The sequence below is a fragment of the Haliotis cracherodii genome, unplaced genomic scaffold, assembly GCF_022045235.1.
Source record: "Haliotis cracherodii isolate W230 unplaced genomic scaffold, xgHalCrac1.p SCAF_3, whole genome shotgun sequence".
Taxonomy (NCBI): domain Eukaryota; kingdom Metazoa; phylum Mollusca; class Gastropoda; order Lepetellida; family Haliotidae; genus Haliotis; species Haliotis cracherodii.
The window spans coordinates 28802446-28827699 of NW_027266286.1; the positions used below are offsets into that span (position 1 = coordinate 28802446).

The 25254-nt window shown below is 42.7% G+C and overlaps 1 protein-coding gene across 2 annotated transcripts in view; it reads left to right on the forward strand.

The window, feature by feature from the left end:
- LOC139474100 (uncharacterized) overlaps positions 1–19707 on the forward strand; it is a 29394-nt gene extending 9687 nt beyond the window's left edge. For both annotated transcript variants that reach the window (XM_071256968.1, XM_071256969.1), the window contains 15 exons: positions 103–191; positions 649–985; positions 2282–2511; positions 3013–3217; positions 5021–5206; positions 5922–6267; positions 7771–7887; positions 8201–8329; positions 9357–9449; positions 9718–9850; positions 10634–10729; positions 11280–11362; positions 13140–13208; positions 13982–14129; positions 14710–19707. In XM_071256968.1, the coding sequence (XP_071113069.1) occupies positions 103–191; positions 649–985; positions 2282–2511; positions 3013–3217; positions 5021–5206; positions 5922–6267; positions 7771–7887; positions 8201–8329; positions 9357–9449; positions 9718–9850; positions 10634–10729; positions 11280–11362; positions 13140–13208; positions 13982–14129; positions 14710–14847 (2399 nt within the window). In that variant the 3' untranslated portion in view covers positions 14848–19707. The remainder of the gene's footprint in view (positions 1–102; positions 192–648; positions 986–2281; positions 2512–3012; positions 3218–5020; positions 5207–5921; positions 6268–7770; positions 7888–8200; positions 8330–9356; positions 9450–9717; positions 9851–10633; positions 10730–11279; positions 11363–13139; positions 13209–13981; positions 14130–14709) is intronic.
- The last annotated feature ends 5547 nt before the right edge of the window (positions 19708–25254 follow it).

Below are 25254 nucleotides of genomic sequence, written 5' to 3' on the forward strand. Positions count from 1 at the left end.
GTAGAGGAAGAGAGATTTACAGACACTTGGAGCATTTTAGTCTGGTTCAAAACAGGTGTTGCAAAACTTTCTCCCGTCAGTATATGTCTGTTTGCTACCCAGATCTGCCAAAGACAGACATCAATTCCATGAATGATGACAGTCTGATGATGCGGCCCCTGGACCCACCAAAGCCAAAGAAGCAGTCAGGGGTGAGGCAGGCTGTTATTGCTCACAGTATTAAGCACTAGCCACACACATTCTCAGCTTCATCACTTGGTTCTGATGATAAATTCACATAAAATATGCCACAGAAGCAAAATGTCACGCAACAAGTTGGAGAAAGGCGATGCTTGCATTCTATCTTTCATTGGTAAAGGTTAAATCAGCCACTGACCACTCTGTGTTGATGTTGTGCCCTGATTTATCAGGAGAACAATTTGGTTTACTCAACCAAAGTTCTGTTCCCACTGTAATTATCTGTAAGATAAATTTCTGGAAAAGCCCGGTCTCGCTGTATTTGTGTATAGGTTGGTTATCTTTTATTTGTCATCTATCTCCATTATTGCAGCCTAGGGTGGTTCGGCAAGGGTGGAAACTGGACTTTTAGAGTCAGTTAACTCCCTTGCTTCGGGAAGCTTATCATTTGTGGGATTACTTTTTTCCTAGGCGGATGGGTTTGCGGTGTGCAAGTTCTGTGGCTACACCAGCGGGGACATAGAGCAGTGTGAGCGGTGCCACCGGAAACTGCCCGTAGATGTGAAGATCATGAAGAAGCACCAAGATGGGGGCAAGTCTATAGACAAGAAATCCTTCTACGGTGCACGACTCAATGAACAAAGCAAACCATATGTTAAAAAACACCCCTTGCACGCGTCAAACACTCCGAAATGTACGTCCCCGGTGGACTTTAATGTGCAGGGAGTGAACAACACGTACAGTAGTCCGAGACAGTATGTCAGGCCAACGCCCCGAACTCAGCGGATGTCTAGAGTGCATGAGCCAGGTAGGAATTTTGTCTATGGCTTGAAGTAGCCTTTAGCTGCATGTGCTGAGTTGTGTCCCTTAGCAGTGCAGGATTTGCTAGTTGTAGTTCTGAGTCTCTGATTTGCTCAGATTATGAGATGGTAAGTCAGCATAGCAAGAATCACTTGTTTCAGTTCTTTGGACATTTCTTCCACGTTAATTTGACAAATCAGGATATGTCTGTAATACTGTTTATCGTGGTATAGACCAACTCCTCCACAGTTACACTACACATGTTAGAGACTTTGTATCCATGCAGTGTTATACCTCTTGCAGTCCTCTACTTTACAGTAGCTTTGTAACAAGGAGACTGACTTTCTGGAACCCGCAGAAATAGGCATATCATTGCATGACATTATAGGTCATTGATTATTAACTTGATGAAATAAGTTGTACTATACATGCTATAGTTCTGACAATAATTTGAATCTTTATCATTGTTTGTAAAGGTCTGAGACCTGCATCACTTCTGGCTTTCCTCCCACTCTAAGCTGACACGCCGTGATCAATCTCTACCACTAGACAAAGATCTGAGATCATCCTATTACAGGTCACACCAGAATGACCATTTGCAAACTTTGACTGACCAAAGAAATGACAAACAAAAAGTAGACATTAGCCAATCAGAAAGAAGCTTTCTTGAGCTGTATGGCACTAGTTTCAAAGTGGCAGCTTCTACTCTAGATTATGCTTTGAAAAATGAAAAATATTGTGGCAAAGTTCTTGATTCAAAATTCAAAAACTGAACAAAAGAAAATTCTGGAATGTCTAATAGATGACTCAGATAGTATGGTAGTACTTTCACAGGCTATCAAAAGTCTCTTCCGCTTGAAATGTGTATCCCTTTGTAGCGAGATGTATACAATGCTGTCATACAACCCGTAACTGTCGTTCATAATACCACTTTAATCTTTCTGAGGTTGCATGATTAGAAAACATATGCCAACTCACTTCCATGACCTGGTAAGCGACACTCTGGTCGGATGATATGTCGTTATGACGTGACCGGTAATTGGATGTCCTCAGATTGTTGTTTAGCGGTTGCAAGCACTAAGATCGGATTTTAATGAGATTACACCATGATATTTCTGGAATACTGTTCAAAGCAGAGTTAAAACCAAATTACTCGCTCCCTTTTTCATTGTCTATTGTATCCATGTTTCAACCATGTCGAGCTGTTTGATAGTATGTCGCCCTGAGTTTTTATACCCGGGCTTGTGGTTTTCATCAAAGTGGTAAGTGGTAAACGTCTAATGCAACATACACTCTGTTCCAGAAACAGTGACCATATCATCATCCGACGAGGAAGATCCCTCTGCCAGAGCCATGATAGCTGCAGGCAAGTCTGTGCCCCATGGCGCAATGATGACACCCCCGTACACCCCAGGCACCACCCCCCAGCAGAACAGTAGGAACGGCAGCCCCAGCACCAGCCCCTGCTCCAGCCCCTTCAAATACTCTGCAGCCAGACCAGCACTCACTCGGCGAGAGAAGATGGAGGACTCTGTATGTCACCAGTGTTGTCATTGAAATTTGTGTAGCCTCTTTATTCATATTATTATTGCCCTTTGGTTTAGCTGTTGATGTGCATGACAGATGTTCAGGGAAAGCAAATTAAATTAAATATTTTCCATGGTTACCAGTCCAATAGTGATAACATATAAGGACACTAACATTAGAAAAACTGACTCGGCCAGCATCCAGTGGGTTTTCCGGGGTAGAATTGGTCACCAATATTCCATGCTTGTTGCATGAGACGAGGAAATGGATTGTGTAGTCAGGCTTAGTGTCTTGGTAATCACATGTCATCTTATCTCAGTTGCGTAGATTAATGCTCATAATGTCAATCACCAGATGTCTGGTCCAGACTTGATTGTTTACATATTGCCGTCATATAGCTGGAATATTGCTGAGTGCAGTGCTAAACAGCAAACTAACAAACCAACCAGTTTGGATGCATGTTTTTTATCATGCTTGTGTCTGAAACATCTGCTAATTACATTGCAGACGGGCAAATGTCCTGGCAAAAAGCGGGGCAGGAAGCCCAAGGTCCGACAGACGGAGCTGATGCCGCAGCCCACACCTGGGGGGAAGATGAAGCGGGACATCTCGGTGGAGCTGAACGTGAGGAGTGTCCGCATCGGCTGCATGAAGTCCACGCCCCTGGAGCATGTGACCATCACCAAGGATGGGTTCCAGTTCCATGTCATCTGTGAGTAGCACACCTCCAGCATTCCATCCTCACAAGGGGATTATCGGTGTCCATGCTTAGCCCAAGGTGGAGATTCTAGGGCAAAACAGGACCTATCCTTGCCTCAACATAAGGAGTCCAGGGCAGAAACATGTGCCCAGTACCACATGCCCTTCTTAGGTTTTCAGAGGTCCCCAGTACCCCATGCTTGTGTCAACATTTGGGGGATATAGGACAGAATAGGTCCCCAGTACCCCATGCTTGTGTCTACATATGAGGATACAGGACAGAATAGGTCCCCAGTACCCCATGCTTGTGTCTACATATGGGGATACAGGACAGAATAGGTCCCCAGTACCCCATGCTTGTCTCTACATATGGGGATAAAGGACAGAATAGGTCCCCAGTACCCCATGCTTGTGTCTACATATGGGGATACAGGACAGAATAGGTCCCCAGTACCCCATGCTTGTGTCTACATATGGGGATACAGGACAGAATAGGTCCCCAGTAACCCATGCTTGTGTCTACATATGGGGATACAGGACAGAATAGGTCCCCAGTGCCCTGTGCTTGTCTCTACATATGGGGATACAGGAGAGAATAGGTCCCCAGTACCCCATGCTTGTCTCTACATATGGGGATACAGGAGAGAATAGGTCCCCAGTACCCCATGCTTGTCTCTACATATGGGGATACAGGAGAGAATAGGTCCCCAGTGCCCCGTGCTTGTCTCTACATATGGGGATACAGGACAGAATAGGTCCCCAGTGCCCCATGCTTGTGTCTACATATGGGGATATAGGACAGAATAGGTCCCCAGTGCCCCGTGCTTGTCTCTACATATGGGGATATAGGACAGAATAGGTCCCCAGTACCCCATGCTTGTCTCTACATATGGGGATACAGGAGAGAATAGGTCCCCAGTGCCCTGTGCTTTTCTCTACATATGGGGATACAGGAGAGAATAGGTCCCCAGTGCCCCGTGCTTGTCTCTACATATGGGGATATAGGACAGAATAGGCCCCCCAGTTCCCCCTGCTTGTGTCTACATATGGGGATATAGGACAGAATAGGTCCCCAGTACCCCATGCTTGTGTCTACATATGGCGATACAGGAGAGAATAGGTCCCCAGTACCCCATGCTTGTGTCTACATATGTGGATACTGTATCAGAATAGGGGCCACGTGTGGCCCAGGCGTCTAAGGCGCCGCGATTGGCGGTGCAGAGTTGCGTCTCTTAGGCACGCCAGAAACCTATGATTGTGGGTTTGAATCCCGGTTCGCCTCAATTATGTTTCCAGGTTTGTCAGCACTATACCCGTGCTCGTGGGTTTCACCGAAGTGGTAAACGTCTGAGACCTGCATCACTTCCGGCTTTCCTCCCACATGAAGCTGACATGCAGTGATATAACTGGAATACTGTTAAAAGCGGCGTTAAACCCAACTCACTAATTCACTCACTGTGTCAGAAAAGGTCCCCAGTACCTGATAAGGAGATGTTACTGTAACAGGCTCTGTGAGGACCAGCACCCCATTGCTAGATGTAGGAGGCAACTAAACTGGAAACCCATGCTAATCTTGATCGATCTATGACAGTGTTTGAAATTCAGAATCAAACTCAACGTGTCCTTGCAGTGATAATGTCAGATAGTGTTTAAAATCTAAGCTATTGGGGTCCGTAGATTATGATCAAAGGGGTAGGATCTTAAGGATCCGCCATTTCTAACACACACTCACTCTAGCCACAGTACATTATTTGATTTAAAAGTCCTTAGGAGAGATGTGTTTGTTGAGGAGTTGATGAGACCTTGACTTCTGTAGGTGATGACCGTGAGACGGAGTTCCAGTTCGAGGTGAATGCAGATGAAATACAGTCCTGTAGGGCGATCCTCAAGCAGTCTCAGCCGCTCATGTTCCTCCACACCTACGAGGAGTGCGGCGAGAGGCTGCGGCAGGAACTGAGCATGGAGGAGCCACATCAGAAGGGCTACTTTCCTGACAGCAAGGGTTGGTTCATTTCTGTTGTGTAGACAAACTGTCCATGCTTTTACTGCTTGGTCACCAGTAACACATGCTTGTCCCCGGGGGAATTCAGGTGTAGAGTTGGTCACCAGTAACACATGCTTGTCCCCGAGGGAATTCAGGTGTAGAGTTGGTCACCAGTAACACATGCTTGTCCCCGAGGGAATTCAGGTGTAGAGTTGGTCACCAGTAACACATGCTGTCACTAATCCCTGTGTTATGTGTAATTTGTCACCTTCTTTGGCTGGACATCGTCATCCTGTCGGCATGACATGTTCCTATTACGGTTTACAACAATGTGTCATTAATTTATGTGACACTGGCAACAGACTAGCCTATGTTTCACCTTTGACAAAGTCATGGGACCAGGTTCATGCTGGTTTTGCCTGGTGCAACTGGGTGTTCATGTCATCATGCACCTGGCGCAAGTTAAATCAAGTTCCGTAAATCGAGCCTGCCTTTTAGGAACTGGGGTCCGCAGAGATTGCTCCAACATTCATTTTTGCCCCCTGGAATTCCAGAGCAGGGTCGCATGAGTGTCACATGAGTTGACGTAAATGATGACTGTATGATCAGTGTGTGATCAACACAACAGCTGGTTATATGGGGAAAGCTTCACCTTGCCTCATATTGCTTCGCTTGAGTTTGGCTTAACAAAATATTTGCTCACTCTGTCTGTTTTGATGCACTCTTTCCACAGATGTAACTCAGAAGTACATTGTGATCATCATCAACAAGATCGAGGAGTGCGAGAGACAGGACATTCGCATGTTGTTTCAGCACTACCAGCGCATGACGGCCAGCAAGGTCTCCCTCCTCACAGACCTCACGAGTGATGAAGCCAACATGCTTCTGGTAGAAACGACCCCCAAGAAGAATGATAAGATCTCTAAACTCTGTGATAAAGCCATATCATCTTTGAAGGAGAAATCCATGGCCTCCATCTCGGGGGGAGAATCCTCCAAACAGGAGGACAAGGAGAACTCTGCAGGGTCAAGGTCACCTTCACCACCACCAAAGATTGGATTTAGTGGGCCAATTGAAAAGTGAGTACTACCATGACAATGTGGGCTATCGTTTTGGTCAATAGCTTCATATATATTTTTCCTACTGGACGTAGACGTGATAGCACAATTGATTCTTGTTTTTCATGTTCACTTATTTTTTTTGCTTTTATAATATGCTTGACCAAGAGGAAATCTTTATTTTCTTATATAATTGTTAATATTATTTTGGAAAAACACTTCTGTGCATTGATTTGGCCATACATTGGCTTATCATCATGTAAGACAATGATGTTACGACAGTCTGTTGTTGAACACCAACAGTATTTGTTCATGTAACAGGTGAAACAATGCTGCTGTTACCATGTCACTGACCAACCAGCAGTAGTTGATTGTGTAACATTGTTGCTGTTACCTCCATGTCACTGGCCCACCAGCAGTAGTCGATTGTGTAACATTGTTGCTGTTACCTCCATGTCACTGGCCCACCAGCAGTAGTTGATTGTGTAACATTGTTGCTGTTACCTCCATGTCACTGGCCCACCAGCAGTAGTCGATTGTGTAACATTGTTGCTGGTACCTCCATGTCACTGGCCCACCAGCAGTAGTTGATTGTGTAACATTGTTGCTGGTACCTCCATGTCACTGGCCCACCAGCAGTAGTCGATTGTGTAGCAAGTGTAACATTGTTGCTGGTACCTCCATGTCACTGGCCCACCAGCAGTAGTTGATTGTGTAACATTGTTGCTGGTACCTCCATGTCACTGGCCCACCAGCAGTAGTTGATTGTGTAACATTGTTGCTGTTACCTCCATGTCACTGGCCCACCAGCAGTAGTCGATTGTGTAACATTGTTGCTGGTACCTCCATGTCACTGGCCCACCAGCAGTAGTTGATTGTGTAACATTGTTGCTGGTACCTCCATGTCACTGGCCCACCAGCAGTAGTCGATTGTGTAGCAAGTGTAACATTGTTGCTGGTACCTCCATGTCACTGACCTACCAGCAGTAGTTGATTGTGTAACAAGTGTAAAATTGTTGCTGGTACCTCCATGTCACTGACCTACCAGCAGTAGTCGATTGTGTAGCAAGTGTAACATTGTTGCTGTTACCTCCATGTCACTGACCAACCAGCAGTAGTTGATTGTGTAGCAAGTGTAGCATTGTTGCTGGTACCTCCATGTCACTGACCAACCAGCAGTAGTTGATTGTGTAGCAAGTGTAACATTGTTGCTGTTACCTCCATGTCACTGACCAACCAGCAGTAGTCGATTGTGTAACATTGTTGTTGGTACCTCCATGTCACTGACCTACTAGCAGTAGTTGCTTGTGTAAAATTGTTGCTGTTACCTCATGTCACTGACCTACCAGCAGTAGTTGATTGTGTAGCAAGTGTAACGTTGTTGCTGGTACCTCCATGTCACTGACCCACCAGCAGTAGTCGACTGTATAGCAAGTGTAACGTTGTTGCTGTTATCTCATGTCACTGACCTACCAGCAGTAGTCGACTGTATAGCAAGTGTAACGTTGTTGCTGTTACCTCCAGGTTGTTGACCTATCCCCCGCCACCAACTAAAGGTGGAATCACGATCACCAATGAAGACCTCTACTGTCTCAACGAGGGAGAGTTCCTCAATGATGTCATCATAGACTTCTATCTCAAGTAGGTGAAACATACGAGCAAAATAGCTGTAAAGCTTAATATTATCCCAAGGGGCTCCAGTGAAAATTTTGTTTTACGAGTTTTTTTGCCAAATGTTTGTGCTATCATTAGAAAACACAAGTTCTAAATGTGATTGAAAATGACATAATGAAGATGATGAAGCTAAATTGTCAATTAGTCTGATGTGCAGATCATGGAAAAAAGAAGATACATATCGATGCAGACATTTAATGTATCATGTAAGATGTTTAATATAACACTGGTGCATCGATACATTCAGCCTTACTGTATAGCGGGTTGTATTACGTTTCAGGTATTTATTCATTGAGAAGCTGAGTGAAGAAGACCGAAGCCGGACTCACATTTTCAGCTCCTTCTTCTACAAGAGACTCACCCAGAAACAGGCCCGCAACAGTATGCCGGAAGATGTAGCCAAGTTGCCGTGAGTTCACCTTATCACCATGTACACCATGTTCACCATGTTCACCAAGTTCACGCTTCAAATAATTTTGTTACTATTCAGAAACAATGTACTGTTTAAGTAAGTATCTGCTTGCACCTTCATGCAAGTAAAGTAGCAAGTGTAGAATGATTGGTAAGACTAGAAATTCCTGGGTAGAATAAATCCTGTTCCTCAGGGCATGCAGAGTTGTGTCCCTTAGATGTTCTAGGATCTGCCAGTAAAGAGTTCATCTGATTATGACCCTTGGTTTATTAACTACATACCTGACCTTGTGACTTTCTGGCCCAGCAATAAGCAGAGCAAGTGGTTTTTGTTTGTTTGTACTGTGCACTCAGCAGTTTTCCAGCTATATGACAGCATTCTGTAAATAATCAATCTGGACCAGTGATTGACATCATGAGCAATGACCTACGCAGTTGGGATACGATAACATGCAGCAACCAAAACTGCGAGTCTGACAACCCGATCCTGTTAGTCGCCTCTTTCGACAAGCATGGGTTGCTGAAGACCAATTCTAACCCCAATCTTCATGAGTTAAGGGATGAAGTATGATGTTGTGATAGCACTGTTGGATTAGGGTTCTGTGTAGTCTCCTGCTGCCACCCAGTAAGCAGACAGTGTACCTGTGTGTGAGCTAAATGCTACTGTCTTGCATGGGTCTTCAGAAAATGTGAAATGTACTTTTTGAATTGGTGTCATAAATACCATAGTTCCTCTAGTTAGCATGTTTAGAGCCTGGGCTCTTCTTAACGTCCATTTACTTTTAGACCCAGCTATTACACAGTACACTGTGTCTGAGTGGGATGGCCATGTTAAACTGCGGCATGATGTGCTTGCACTATAATATCAGTCACCGAGGTGTTTTTGCCGGACTTGAGTATTTACAAGATCATGTCATACAGCTGGAATATTGCTATGTGTAAATAGTAAACAAACAACCATAACAGAGGAAATATTGTGTTCCACTTCCTGGTATCTGACAGAAATCTGGTTGTGTTTTGAACAGGGCCATGATCCGGCGCCACACCCGAGTGAAGACCTGGACTCGCCATGTTGATCTGTTCGACAAGGACTTCATCATCGTGCCAATAAACGAACAGTATGTGCAGCTGTTCCTATTCAGCAGGGTTGTTAAAGATACACATGTGATCATGGTTGCTCTTAAAGCAATAGGATAAATATCTGGTTAACATATACCATTTACCTGAAAATAATGATGAATTGAAGGGAAATAGCATAACAATATGTTTGGTGAATGTGTATTTGAATTTCTGCCCTTAACATTGTTATTAGTGATGTCATCATCTTCTTAGTGAAGATACTCAGGTCAGAAACATTCTCCTATGTTTCATGCGTGTTTGTTTCAGTTCTCATTGGTTCCTTGCAATCATCTGCTTCCCCAACATGAATGAGGAGGAACATATTCCATACATTCCCCGCACCCCGGAGCCGGAGACTCCAAGTCCCAGCACTGAAGAGACGTCAGAGGAACACAGTAAGGTGAGTCTTGTGAGAGGACCTCAATGTAAGGTGGGTCTTGTGAGAGGACCTCAATGTAAGGTGGGTCTTGTGAGAGGACCTCAATGTAAGATGGGTCTTGTGAGAGGACCTCAATGTAAGATGGGTCTTGTGAGAGGACCTCAATGTAAGGTGGGTCTTGTGAGAGGGCCTCAATGTAAGGTGGGTCTTGTGAGAGGGCCTCAATGTAAGGTGTGTCATGTGAGAGGGCCTCAATGTAAGGTAGGTCATGTGAGAGGGCCTCAATGTAAGGTTAGTCTTGTGAGAGGACCTCAATATAAGGTTGATCACGTGAGAGGACCTAAATGTAAGGTGTGTCTTGTGAGAGGGCCTCAATGTAAGATGGGTCATGTGAGTGGACCTCAATGTAAGGTGAGTCTTGTGAGAGGACCTCAATGTAAGATGGGTCATGTGAGTGGACCTCAATGTAAGGTGGGTCATGTGAGAGGACCTCAATGTAAGGTTGGTCATGTGAGAGGACCTAAATGTAAGGTGAGTCTTGTGAGAGGACCTCAATGTAAGATGGGTCATGTGAGAGGACCTAAATGTAAGGTGAGTCTTGTGAGAGGACCTCAATGTAAGATGGGTCATGTGAGAGGACCTAAATGTAAGGTGAGTCTTGTGAGAGGACCTCAATGTAAGATGGGTCATGTGAGTGGACCTCAATGTAAGGTGGGTCATGTGAGAGGACCGCAATGTATTGCTGACTGCAGCATTAAACAATTCTTCTTTGATTCAGAGAATGAGACTGACTATGTGTTGCAGGAGGAGGGGGAGGAGACTGAGGAGGGGGAACAGAAAGAGGAAACAAGCATGGATGCAGATGACAGCCAAACCACTGTCAACACCAGCCCAAACAAGGTAATGCTTCATGAATGTTACTGGTGGCCCAAACAAGATAGTGCTTCATGAATGATTGTGGTGGCCCAAACAAGGTAATGCTTCATGAATGTAACTGGTGGCCCAAACAAGTTAGTGCTTCTTGAATGTTAGTTGCCCCAACAAGGTAGAGCTGAGTTAATGGTGGCCAAAACATGGTCCTGGTTGATTGATGAATAGTTAATGATGTCCCAAACAGAGTTAGGTCCTATTCAACCTCTGCTTGTTGTATGAGGCAACTTAATGGATCATGTGGTCGAGTTTGCAGACTTGGTTGACTGCATGCCATTCCACCTTGATGGCATGGATTGTTCATCACAACAACAATCACTGGTTTGTCTGGTCCAGATTTGTTTACAGGCTGTTTCCTGTGGCTGGAATATTGCTGAGTGTGGAGTTAAACAACAGTCAAACAAATGTTATGGGCCGCTTCCTCAGGATTTGTTTGTTAGTGAAAGGCCTCCTCAGCAAGTATTTGATACAGATAGCTTGAGTCACACACAGATTCAAGGGGCATGTTGTTCTGTTGAAGGAGATCCGGGGGACTCCATTAGATCCGAGTGAAGTCTTGAACAATGGAGATGAAACTAAAGAGTACAGCCTTGGAGTCAAACAGTAAGTAACCATGGTTACAATAAACAATGGATGAAAATAATTCTTTAGTTGTGAAAACATGGCAAAATATGGCCAAATTTTAAAGTCTGAATAATTTACGTCTCTAACCATGCTTAGGAGGTACAACCTCAATTATCTAGTGTCTTGTGTTATCATTCTATAATAATCAATACCCTGGTCCCATTTGGCACCATAGCTTTCTTTTTGAAGTGACGTCCCCACCTGCATCCTCCTATCACCAAGCAGTGAATGTCACTCCCTCTTGTGCTTGAAACGAACAACCAATCAAAATGCTGATCTAAACAGGAGTTCAGAATAGATCTACGTTCAAAATCTTGGTCTCATCTGCGCAAGCACTCTGTGTATTAAAACAAATAACAAGACTGTGATAAGTGACATTTTACCAGATGAGGGAGCAAAGCCAATATGCTACAATACGCTCCAGTTATTTTTATGAAGGACACACAAAAGATGAGTACTTGTGATATCATTTAAATCATGAAAGAGGGTGGTGGGGTGGCCTAGTGGTTAAAGCATTTGCTTGTCATGCCGAAGACCCGGGTTCGATTCCCGATGTTTGTACAATGTGTGAAGCCCATTTCTGGTGTCCCCTGCCGTGATATTGCTGATATATATCTAAAAGCGGCGTAAAATCATACTCATTAAATCATGAAAGAAAAATGTAACATGATTAGACTTCTGTTTCTAGTGTTGCCATTCAACTGGCCTCAAAATTAAGCTAAGCTAAGATGCAAATGAGTCAAGAGTATAGTTTTCATTATAATAATATGGAGATATAATACTGGATAATCGAGGATGTATGTCGGGCTTATTTTGTCATAGCATGGTTTTCTCAATCATGTTGACAGGCGACTAACGGGATCAGGTGGTCAGGCTTGCTGACTTTGGTTGATGCATGTCATCGTACTCCAATTGCGTGGATCGATGCTCGTGATGTCAATCACTGGATTGTCTGGTCCAGACACGATTATTTACAGACTGACAGCGTATTGCTGGAATATTGCTGAGTGAGGCGTTAAACAACAAGCAAACTATCATGTCGACTTGTCTGGCAACAGTAGAACTCTTGACAGGTAGAATAAATATAGACACAAGTACAAAGTCTGGACTTGAGTACCCAATTTCAATGGTAACATGCCACATTGCGATGTTTTGTCTTGTATGTCTTTGCATCATCCATCATAATGTGACGTTTCATTGATGTGTATTGGAAGGGCGATACCTAGTGAAACAATGCTGTAAACACTTACATAATGATCTTTTACAATTCAATACAACTAACAGTCACACATTGATGCATTGATACATTGATACACAGTCTAGGTAGCATTTAATTGTGATACTTACCAAGGTTTTTTGGTGCATATTAACAACTAACAAATAAACAATAATATTTTCCAAACAGACCTAAATAAAACTTGCTTTCCCGGGAAGTAATGCTTTCAGCAGCACAGTCACTGAGCTTTGGTAACGAACTACTCAACTCTTTCTGTCACTTGATTGAATGGAACGATACCAGTGCTTGTAAATGCCCCATTGAAATGAAGGTTTTTAGATGTAAAATAGCTATGTATTGTATTTACCATTTAGTAGCCTTTAAGTATAGAAGTGTCATTAAGTGGACTATGAATGTGTGACGAGGGTTACACTGCAAAAAAACATGAATGACCCGAGTCCATTTTATCCCGACCTGATCGACCGTCAGAGCCCAAACAACAGTGCTACAAGTGTCTGATTCTGTTTTGATGTTTTTCAGAGCATGTGTGCTAATTTATGATTCCTTGGCTGGACCATCGAGGAGTGCCATTGTTCGCATTTTAAAAGAGTAAGTCTTTGACAAAGATTCTCTTGGTGTGAGTCGAGAACTTTGGATGAGAAAGTGGAGGGAAGCCGACTCCAGTTCAGCATGTGCACTGTTCCAGTTGGTTCTACTGACATTCACAAATATACCTGTTGTTATTGATGATATTGTGATTGTCCGTGTTCTAGTGGTAGAGCGTCCGCCCGGAGAGCGGAAGGTCCGGGGTTCGATCCCCAACCCCGTCATACCAAAAGACGTTAAAAGATGGTACTTGTTGTTACCCTGTCTGGCGCTCGGAATCAAGGGCATAAAACAAGGACTGGTCGGCTCGGAGTCAGTACACTGTGTCTGAGAGGGGTATTCATGTTAAACTGCGGCATGGTATCTCAGTGAGCTAGCACTATAAATCGGCATCAGTCCGGACTAGTACAAGCAACCACACACACACACACGTGCATGCATGTCGCTATATAAATACAATAATCTTGGACGCGACGTTAAACCCCATTTCACCTCACCTCACCATATTGTGATTGTTTAGAAACAACTTGAAGTACTCTAGCTTTGATGATTGATTTTAAGTGTCCTAGTGTTTAATTGGACCACATAGGCTTGCAAAGATTCTTTGCTCATCTGACTACAAGACTCAGAAGAGTGTATCGGAAATATTGTTAACCTGGACTGTTGGCTAGTTTGCTAATAATTGAAATGGTTTTCCTCCGCATCACTTTAAGTCTAGATGTCTCTCGTGTGGTTCCTGAGTTTAGTTTGCTAATAATTAAATGGCTTTCCTCCAGCTACCTACAAGTTGAGTGGGATACAAAGAAGAAAGAGAAGCGGCAAGTGAAGGACAAGCTGAAGGGAGGGTTTGTCAAAGTGCCTCAACAGACCAACTACTCTGATTGTGGTGTCTACCTCCTGCAGTATGTGGAGAGCTTCTTCAAGGTCAGGTTCATTATAGAAACAGCAGTAGGGATTCCGGGCTAGACTAGGTCCCATGCAACCTGTGCTTGTGTATGAGGAGAAATGGATCAGTGGTCAGTCTCAGTGATTTGGTTCATTTCATGTCGTAGTACCGTCATTGTAGACTGATTTGTCAGAACTGGGTAAGTGAGTTTAAATTTAATGTTGCATCAGCAATATTTCAACCATTTAGCGACAAGTCAGTCATAAGAACGGACTGATGAGGAGCGGATGGCTAAAATATGTGACCTGACTATTACAGGCTGGTTGTCTGACCTAGACATTACTTAACAGGCTAGGCCTGTTATCAGGCTTAGTGACTTGGTTGATGCATGTCAGCATATCCCAATTGCGTCGATCGATACCCGTGATGTCAATCACTGGATTGTCTGGTCCAGACTTGATTATTTACTGACGGCGGTCATATAGCTGGAATATTGCTGAGTCTGGCGTTAAACAACAAATAAACAAACACAAGAAGATGATGAAGATTTATGACAGTCTTTTCAATTTGTAAGTCCCCAGACTTGTGTTGTGCAGCAAACTGTTCTTCTCTTTCCAGGATCCAATCATGGACTTCTCACTGCCGATGAAAAGTTTAAAAAACTGGTTCAAGGATGAAATAGTGTTGAAAAAACGAGATGAAATCCGTGATTTGATTTTGGAATTGAAGAAAAAGGAGGAGGAGGGGGCAAGCTGATGATCTGTGATACGACACAAAAACGAGAAACTATAACCTGAAAGTGCTGCAGAGTTATCTGCCCCTTGATCGACAGGAAGCGTGAGTGTGGGCTACACACGGCCAATCCAGGCTCAGATAATGTGACAGCCAATAATAAGACTGGTCACCCGTCCAAATAAAAGAAGAAGTTCTTTTGTGTGATGATCGAACCAATGACGACCAAATACCTTTCCATGGATGGTGAAATGCATTCTGGGCCTGGGCTGGGATCCATCGAACCAGCAGGCACTTGTGTATATGGGATTGTGTGAATGACAGTCGGTTCAATGGCTGAATGATGTACCTGTGGTAGTTGGAATGAACATTGACATGAAAAACTACAGCATGAGAGATTTGTATCATAATATACAGAGATCCCGATGACTTGTTTGTTCTATTCTTGCTATCGGGGTTCTATTTGACCTTTTATTTTTTTTTTAAATCATTTAAGTATAAATGAAAAAAGGGCGTTATCAAATGACTACAGTATTTACTATCCTGTGAGACTGTTCCTTCTGCGAATGTGTTTGCAGACATTGTCTGCTGCTTATGTTGTTGCCGTAGTGATGTGCATCGTAGTGTTTCTTTGTCTTCAAAACATCTTTGCGTGTACACATTAGTGCTTTCATTGATATCACATGCCTGGTCTGTCCCATCATGCAACTGCCATATAGATTAAAAACAAGCAGAGCTAATTTTGAATTGACTTCAGCATTTTTTACGTTTACACCTGATAAACGCAAAGCAACATTGAAGTTGATTCTTCTATATAACTCAACAATAGCATTTCACAGACTCTTTATTTAATTATTATCACACAAAAAACTGTACATGGAGACCAATACAAACTCAGTGACATCTTGTGGCCACCCACCTGTCTTCAAAGCCCACTATATTATCAGCCAATGAGGAATCAGTAGTCTGCTTGTGGGCGTTGCCTTTTTTTAACGCGACAAGAATTTGCTTTTTAGCCAATCCAATGCCATGGAATCACTTCGTTATTACAGTAACAACCTGAATATCTACATTTCTTCACAATTGAAATTTTGCCATAGATGTTCATAATAATAATGTATTATAGAATAGAATGCTGATATCTATTTTTACCATACTATAATACTTCTCCAGGCAATCTACACTCTCTGAAAGGATACATCACATAGTAAAGTAACTAGGGCTGCTACAGAAACTAAGTAGGTTAACATTTTGAAAAAATTCTTTATTCTGAAATTTGGGATCCTTTTTGACCAAGACATGATATACTCCTATTATCCTTGTTTTGAACTGACGTTTTCTAAAACATAACATGACCAAACCTGTCATAAAGCCCCAGAGAACATACCTGTAGGGTAACCTAGTGTAGAAGCTTTCGTTTATCATGTCAAGTTATTGGTTCCAGTCCTGGATATTGGTGGAGTATTGCTAATAGCAGCATCGAAATCCACTCACTTGAATCAATATCCATAACCACATTTTGGGGGCACAGGTGGCCCAGTTGTCTTAGGCACCGCGATTCGCTGTGCAGAGTTGCGTCCCTTGGACACGCCAGAAACCTATGATTGTGGGTTTGAATCCAGGTTTGTTCCGATTATGTTTGTCAGCACCACCATACCCGTGCTCGTGGGTTTCACCGAAGTGGTAAGCGTCTGAGACCTGCATCACTTCGTGCATTCCTCCCACATTAAGCTGACACGCCACAATATAACTGGAATACTGTTAAAAGTGGTGTTAAACCCTACTCACTCACCCATAACCACATCTTAAGTGTGATTTTGTGTTTTGTTTGTTTGGTAAAATACAGTTTTGTTTCTGTCCTGCTTGCAACAAAATACAAAGCTTTATTGAACCCATGGATCTTTGAAGAAAAGAACATGACAATAGATGATTCTACTTCAAACAGTCCACGGCCCACTTGCACAAAGCGATGTTAGCGCTAAGACTGTCGTAAGTCTATGTTAAAGTAGGGGAGTAACGGTCATCTTAGCGCTAAGATCGCTTTGTGCAAGTGGGTCCAGGAGATAAACATATTAAGACTTGAAGGATCATGTTATTTTAGTTTGATTTTACTCGATTCAATTGATAACTGATTTTACAAGTTTCAAATTTGTAATTGAGAGGTATCAATATAAGATAACATACCTCAAACTTCAAGTCTTAGTAGGTTTATCTCTTATATTCTAAGACAATTTGATCTTTAACGGATGTGACACTGAATGTCTGCAGTTGGTCTTCAGATCTCAAACTTAAATGTACATAGCTGGAAAAATGATGAGTCAACATTAAATTTTAACTCACTTAATGACACCAATATGTTTTCTCTGATGACAAATATAGAGTGGTGCAGCGGTACAGTTACTATGATAACATACCATGATGTGAGACTGTGTATATGAAACAAACATGCAAGAACTCATGATGCCAAACTTGACCATTTTAAAGAAAATCATGAATGTGAAGTTCAGGTTCATCAGTCGGTCCACAAAGGTCATTTCTGAACAACAGACAGTCATGTTGAAATAAAACATGCTTGTTAAGTAAAGATTTTGTTCTGTTGTAAGTAATAAGTTTAGTCACCCAGTCTTATGGAAATTGAAAAAGAACATATTTGAGAAGTGTATCAGAACATGTATCATTTCACTTGTATCATGGTACAAATAGTAACAGGTACAAAATGTATCGTTACGCCACTGATACGAAATTGTGAAATCAACAGAATATTGGTGAAAGGGACATAAAGACATACCCACTGAAATGCCAATACATTCTTTTGTCGTCTACATCGCCCTGATTATCCTTGTCTAGGTTTGTCAGCACCACACCCATGGTAGGGGGCACAGGTGGCCCAGTCGTCTAAGGCGCCGTGATTCGCTGTGCAGAGTTGCATCCCTTGGGTACAACAGAAACCTATGATTGTGGGTTCGAATCCCGGTTCACCCTGCCTGATTATGTTTCTAGGTTTGTCAGCACCATGCCCTTGCTCGTGGGTTTCACTGAAGTAGTAAACGTCTGAGACCTGTATCATTTTGGGCTTTCCATCCACATTAAGCTGACACGCCGTGATATAACTGGAATACTGTTAAAAGCGGTGTTAAACCCAACTAACTCACTCACCACACCCATGCTTGTGGATTTCACCAAAGTGGTAAACATCAGAGACCTGTATGCCATGATATAAATGGAATACTGTTCAAAGCTGTGTTAAACCCAATTGTACCCCTTATACCTCGGGAACCTGTATGCAGTGAATAACTGGAATACAGTTCAAAGCTGTGTTAAACCCAACTGTACCCGTTATAACTAGGGGACCTGTAAGACTTGAGTCGAGCCAATTGGTGAGCAGTGCTGAGAATCACAGTTTTCTCTTTAAAACTAAATGTCAGTTGTATGGATTCAGTGAATGCCTGTTAGAACATGCATACATGTAACATTGCTTCACTCTAGACCTGATGGTCCTAGTATCATGTTTTAATCATTCAAAAATGACCATGTCTGGCAAATCCATTTAGTCAACACCTATTTATTGGCTGATTCATAACTGCGATTGTTTCATGCCAACATGGTGGCTACATTCACCTCTGAAGCATTGTTTATTAAAAATGTGAAGTCTCCCCCCACCCCCCTGGTGTCACCAAAAACTTGTCTGGTCACTGTAAATATTACTGTTATTAGTTATCTCCCTTGAGTGTTCCCAGGTTTGTCAGCATCGTAACCATAGGTCTGGCTTTCACCAAAGTGGTAAACATCCACGTCCTGCATCACTTCGGGCTTTCCTCCCACATTAAGCGGACACGCCATGACATAACTGGAATACTGTTAAAAGTGACATCAAACCCAACTGACTCTCTTGCTCCCTTGAAATCTTTGTTTGTGTACTGTATCCAAATGATATGTTCTAATGATTTATACGTACGTCAATATTACCTGTTGGTATAGCCAAAGCAGATTAGAACCTTATGGACCTAACAAGTTGTATTTCCTGCTGTAGAACTGACATCTGATCCCACTGTGCTCTGTCTCATCTTAGAATGGAAGTTTTGATTGGAACACGTGCTACACATTGGACAATATGTACTGTTAAAGGCTTTGTAACTCATGTGTATATGAATCTGACTTGTGGAGTTTAATGAAAGCTTGTGAGAATAAGATATCTGGTATCCCTTGGATGTGCAAGAAAACTTGTGTGTTTGAATACTGGTCCGACCTTATTGTTTCCAGGTCTCTCAGCACCTACCTGTACTCGTAGGTTTCACTTAAATGGTAAATGTCAAAGAGCACACTTCTTCTCACGTTAGCTGACATGCCGTGATATAACTGAAATACTGTTCAAAGTGGCATTAAACCCCACTCACTCACTCACTCACTCACTCACTCACTGCATCAGAATACCAGGAGTCTTAAATTGTGGATTACAGCCTTTGGTAACATAGTTGTCCAGTGACTGGATAACCTTTTACATTTTTGTGCTTTGCGTCTGCTTATTCCATGTAAATTTATGATTTTATGTGTTTATGAACATTTTGTGTGAGTGACTATGAAGTTTGTATGTGAGTTCTAAAGACCACTCATTCTGTACACGGGAAAGTTGTTTTGTAAAAGTTCAATCTCATTGAAACCGGATAGTTACTCAATACCTCCCTGCGAGAAGATGTGGGACACTTCCATAGGAGGAACATTTAAATCAGCCCAAAACCTCCATACAAATCAACATTCAGATGAGCATATTCTGTTGTGATCTCCCATGGAGGAGTCCTCGGGTGTTTTTACAGAGAGGTATCGTATCGGAGTAAAAGATCTGATTTTAATGATGTTGGTAAATGTCGTCCCATTACATGTAAATATTTGTACAGACTTGTATGAGAAATATTTTCTGAAAATCTCAAAATAAACAATTCAATGCAATTATATGTCTTGTGTTAAAGCAAGAATTGACTATATGTTTTGACGTTTATGGAGTACTTACTATAAAACTCTTGTGCAAACCGTGGAGATCTGCACTGTGTATTTTATGCAATTTTGTGTTGATACTCTTCTATTAAGACAAAAACATTTCGAAGTCATTTCTGATATATAAAAAAGTCAACAAGAATAACGTCACAACCTGCAACAATTCTGGGTGACTTCATCCAGCAACAGGGCGGTCGGGTAGCCTAGTGGTTAACGCGTTCGCTCGTAGAAGACCCGGGTTCCATTCCCGACATTGGTACAATGTGTGAAGCCCATTTCTGGTGTCCCCCACCATGATATTGCTGGAATATTGCTGAAAGCGGCGTAAAGCCATACTCACTCACACACTCACTCATCCAGCAACATTATGCAACCCAAGCCCTGACTGCTATCAGCCAATCAGGAAACAGTAGTCTACTAGTGGGCACTGTCTAATTATTTTTTCTTTTATTGAAACATAAACTTAAAAAATAATTGCTTGGTTAGACAATCAATTACCATAGAATCACTTGCAATTTATTTTTATGGTAGGTGAATGCTGACACAACAATTCAGTCATATACCATCATATTGAATAGTACAGTTCATAGAAAACTGTTTGACCAAGATATTGATTTTTTAGCTCACCTGACAGTCAAGCGTTATGTCATGGCCTATTTGTTAGATAGATGTAATAAACATCTCAGGAACCACTGGACCAGTGAATTTGAACATTCACATGCTTGTTCCAGTGGTCCTGAAGCAAGGCAGTTAACTCACTGTAGTCAAAACTAGGCTTTAAAAGTTAGTTAACTCTCTTGCCTAAGGACCGTGGGTGCAGACTTTTCAAAATTGGCATGCACTGATACAAAACTGCTGTGGTCAATCCTGTGTCCAAGTGTTTGGGGGGAAGGCTCGGGTGCATCTTCATCTTCATTCACACCAATAGGACACCCAAGGAGAGGAGATATTGGGGTGTTAAAAGGCAATAATTTGTACAGGGCACCAATGGCTGCTTGTGTGTGGAAGATCCCATTTGAACTGTTTTCTACAGACTTGTGAGGCATCACCCAGTGTGATGCATTTGGTGAAATCCACGAGCACTGGTATGATTCAGTGTACCAATAAACCTAGAAACATGGTCTGGACGAATGTGGAATTCCAACCCACGATCATAGGTTTCTGGCATGCCAAAGGGACTCTGCTCAGGGGATCGCAGCACCGTAGACAATGGTTTTCAAGTGACATACATACATGGGAATCATACATCCAGGGACCGCCTCCGTGGTCTAGTGGTAGAGCGTCCGCCCAGAGAGCGGATGAACAAGGACTGGTCGGCTCGGAGTCAGTATACTGTGTCTGAGTGGGGTATTCATGTTAAACTGCGGCATGGTATCTCAGTGAGCTAGCACTACAAATCGGCATCAGTCCGGACTAGTACAAGCAGCCACACAAACACACACACGTACATGCACGTCGCTATATAAGTGCAATACTCTTGGACGCGAAGTCAAACCCCATTTCACCTCACCTCACCTCACCTCACCTCACCTCACCTCACCTCATACATCCCAATTGCGTGGATCGATGCCCATGATATCAATCACTGGATTGTCTGGTCCAGACTCGATTATTTACAGACCGCCGTCGTATAGCTGGAATCCTGCTGAGTTCGGCGTTAAACACAAACAAACAAACAATAGTGATGTTTTTGTTGTTTATTCGCCATGCAGACTTTATCATACTATAAACCTATGATTGTGGGTTCAAATCCGGTTTCGCCCTGGTTATGTTACTAGGTTTGTCAGCACCATACCTGTGTACTTGGGTTCAACAAGTGGTAAACTTCTGAGACATGATCAACCCTTGCTTTCCTCCCACAGGAAGCTGACACACCCTGATGTAACTGGAATACTGTTCAAATCCGCACTAAACTCAACTCACTCATTCTTATCAATATTGTTACATTTTTTTATATAAATGATAAAACAATTACTTTATTAAAAAACAGATGATAATAATAACGTTAAAAGGAGACCGACTCCTCGATTGCCGGTATACCGTCGCTAAGTCAGACAGTGTTGGAGGTATCAGGTACTTACATGACTGACATATTTACAACGTGACATTGTCTCGTGGGTGTGATTACCGTGTTCCCATGTGTCAGACTGTCCCACCTGGCTACACGTGACCTTGACAGTGTCACCTACCTGTAATCTAGGACATGTGGTAAGGCTGTACTGGCTGGGCTGACACCGTGTTATGATTCATTATAGCTGAACGGGATGTTTTGTGTAAGAGCGCACCGAAATACCTAATGCATGCACGTTTCTCCGATAATGAATCTCATGACTTCAACTCGAGCTCCGCTTGGAGTAAAGTCTGTCGTCAGCAATGCATGGTTATTCGAGTGTTGTGGGTTGTGGGTTGTGGGTTGTAGGTTGTGGATGGTGGTTGTTGTTGCAAATAACGAACCAGAAACAAAAGTATTTTTAAATACATTTGTGAAAAACCCTGCATGTTTGTCAAAATCACCCAATCTAAACTTTCCACCATATTTCCCACTCCACTGAAGTTAAGAGTTCGATAACTGGAACCTTTGCCCCAGAACCGCCATTGTTTATTGTTGTGGAAAGTGAAACTATAGGTCGATGAGTCTCTTGGAAAACACCATTAAAGACGGCCCATGATTAAGGTTATTGCCTTGGTGTCATGAAGCACATACCACACATTTCTCTATAACAGCTGATACAACTACATAGCCATCCACTGTTATAGTGAGTCAGTTGTGTTTAACGCCGCTTTTAACAGTACTCCAGTCATATCACGGCGTGTTAGCTTAATGTGGGAGGAAAGCCCGAAGTGATGCAGGTCTCAGACGTTTACCACTTCGGTGAAACCCACGAGCAGGGGTATGGTGCTGACAAACCTAGAAATATAATCAGGGCGAACCGGGTTTCGAACCTATAACCATAGGTTTCTGGCGTGCCCAAGGGACGCAACTCTGCACAGCGAATCGCGGCGCCTCAGACGACTGGGCCACCTGTGCCCCAGAACACTGTTATATGTCTGACAATACACATACACACTTAAAATTAACATCTTAAATGACATTTGTTGTAATTAAGCCTTTAATGAATAAATATTATCGTCAAGATGACTGGTTTAGGTAACGAGTCGGAACTGTTTTATTTCCCAGGACCAATTCGACTAAAAACAAAACATACGCCTGTATTTCTTTGTGAACCGCATTAAACATTTATAGAATAACCCACGAGGTACGAGTGATTACGGAAAATATGTCACGAGTGAAATTAATACTTTAAGTTCCGAGCTTTGATCTTTGTTAAACTGACCAGCTTCGAAATCACTAATTGCACACTGTGCAAATATCAAAGCGATATTACACTTCATATTTAGACCATGTAGGTAATAATAAACGATTTACACCGTATTCTGGTGACGTGAAGTAATGAATATGGTCATTGCACGATTCGCCAACAGTGACGTCTGTCTTACGTCAAAAGTTACGTCTGTCTTAAGTCATCAATGATATATTATGTCAACAATACCACAGGGCGCGTGAAATCGTCTATACACGGACGTAGCTGTAATTAAAATATATAAACTGTCATACCTACGCAGCATATGTTTATTTATTGCATTCGGAACACTAAAAACATGAACTATAAACTTTGGACAACATGTCAGGTTGAAACAAAGAGAAACACTGATGTGAGTCTATGTTTGTCCACGCGACGGATAGTTATATGTTCTGACGCTCTGACGCCCACACATACGGATTGGCGGTCACGACATCTCACATGATGACGAACAGCAGCCGTGTGAAGCACACACCGAGGTGCACCTTACCTGACCTCCCACGCCACTCTATCACGGCAGACGACAGTTAGTTTTCTTACGACGCGGGGGTGTTTTTCCAATTCTGTTACAGTGGTCTGTTAGTTTTTAATACTATAAATATCACCATCAGATTAATAGTTTTTCTCCTTATACCAGTAACCTTTTATTTTATTATTGAGGGGCAGTGGGGTGGTACGGTACTTTAAACACAGGGGTGAACAACAGTTAGGATCCAGATATGTCATATGTAGAGCGAAAAGAATAACACGTGGACACGTCTGTAAAACATATGTATTATATATGATCTGAGGTCGATTTGAATCTATTTGAATATTTATTCACGATCGGCCTCTTTGAAAAAAACAATGGTCCTGTTCTCAGGGATAAATTCATGACAGGGGACCTCTTAGTTATAAATGGAAGGCTCTGTGAGTTATCCATCTTACCGAGGCAAGAGCATCAGTTAGCCTTTTTATCAAAGTCTTGTTTCCACAAGGCTTTGATATATAGGCTAGTGGACACGCTTGCCTCGGGAAGATGTGACTAATCAGGAGTGTTTCCGCAATATACCAGCTATATGCCGGCGTCCTGTAAATAATCGAGCCTGGACAAAACAATTCAGTGGTTGATATTATGAGCAACGATGTACGCCGGGTCAACGAGATTGCACTCCCGATTGTTTGCGTCGCCTCTTAAGACCAGCATAGACTTCTAGGGACCAATTGTGAGCCTGTATCCACCAGATGTGTTTCAGACGAGTGAACCAAGTATGTTATCAGGCATATTTTATCACCAAACCTGACTATACATACATAAACTGACGGCCAAAAGACACTTTACCATAGTTTTAAATCACTTTAGTTTAAAACTAAAAGATAGATGCATGAAGTAAAATGTATTGAAAAGATCAAAATCTCAACAAAATCAGCATTTAAAATGACAATCACACAGCATCCGATATTGGCATGACAGTTGCCCGAATTGAGGTTGGGTAGCCAAACCAAGCTTTCAAGTTCAATGACACGTCACATTAATAGTGTGTATAACCACCCCCTGCTACAAGACACGCAAAAACTTTCCGGCGCACAGAAAAAGTCAGTCGTCTGATGACGTCACGTGGGATACGTCGCCATTTTTCTTGGAGGGTCTGGGGCACTTTATGTCGGTTGGCTGGAGGATCTGATCGCTGTCGAACAAGACGATCCATGACATTCCAGAGGTGGACATGTCTGGAGGAGCGTGCAGGCCATGGCAACACGTTGACGTTGTTGGTTGAAAGGTAGTTCTGTACAATTCGGGCTGTATGGGGTCTGGCGTTGTCGTGCGTGGAAGCTGTTGTAGAAATCTTAGGACAATCGGACGCTCAATGTCATCCATGTAACGCTGAGCTGTGAAAGTTCCGTTAACGATGACCAGTGGTGTTCTTTCCTGCCCACACATTTCTCCCCACAAAACATCCCCTCCACAATACGACACGACTTCCTGAACGAAACATGCAGGCGTTCGTTCTCCCCTTCAGCGGTAAACACGCTCTCCTCCATCAGATCTGAACAGACATAACCGTCTTTCATTACTGAAAACGACCCTCTGCTGGTCACA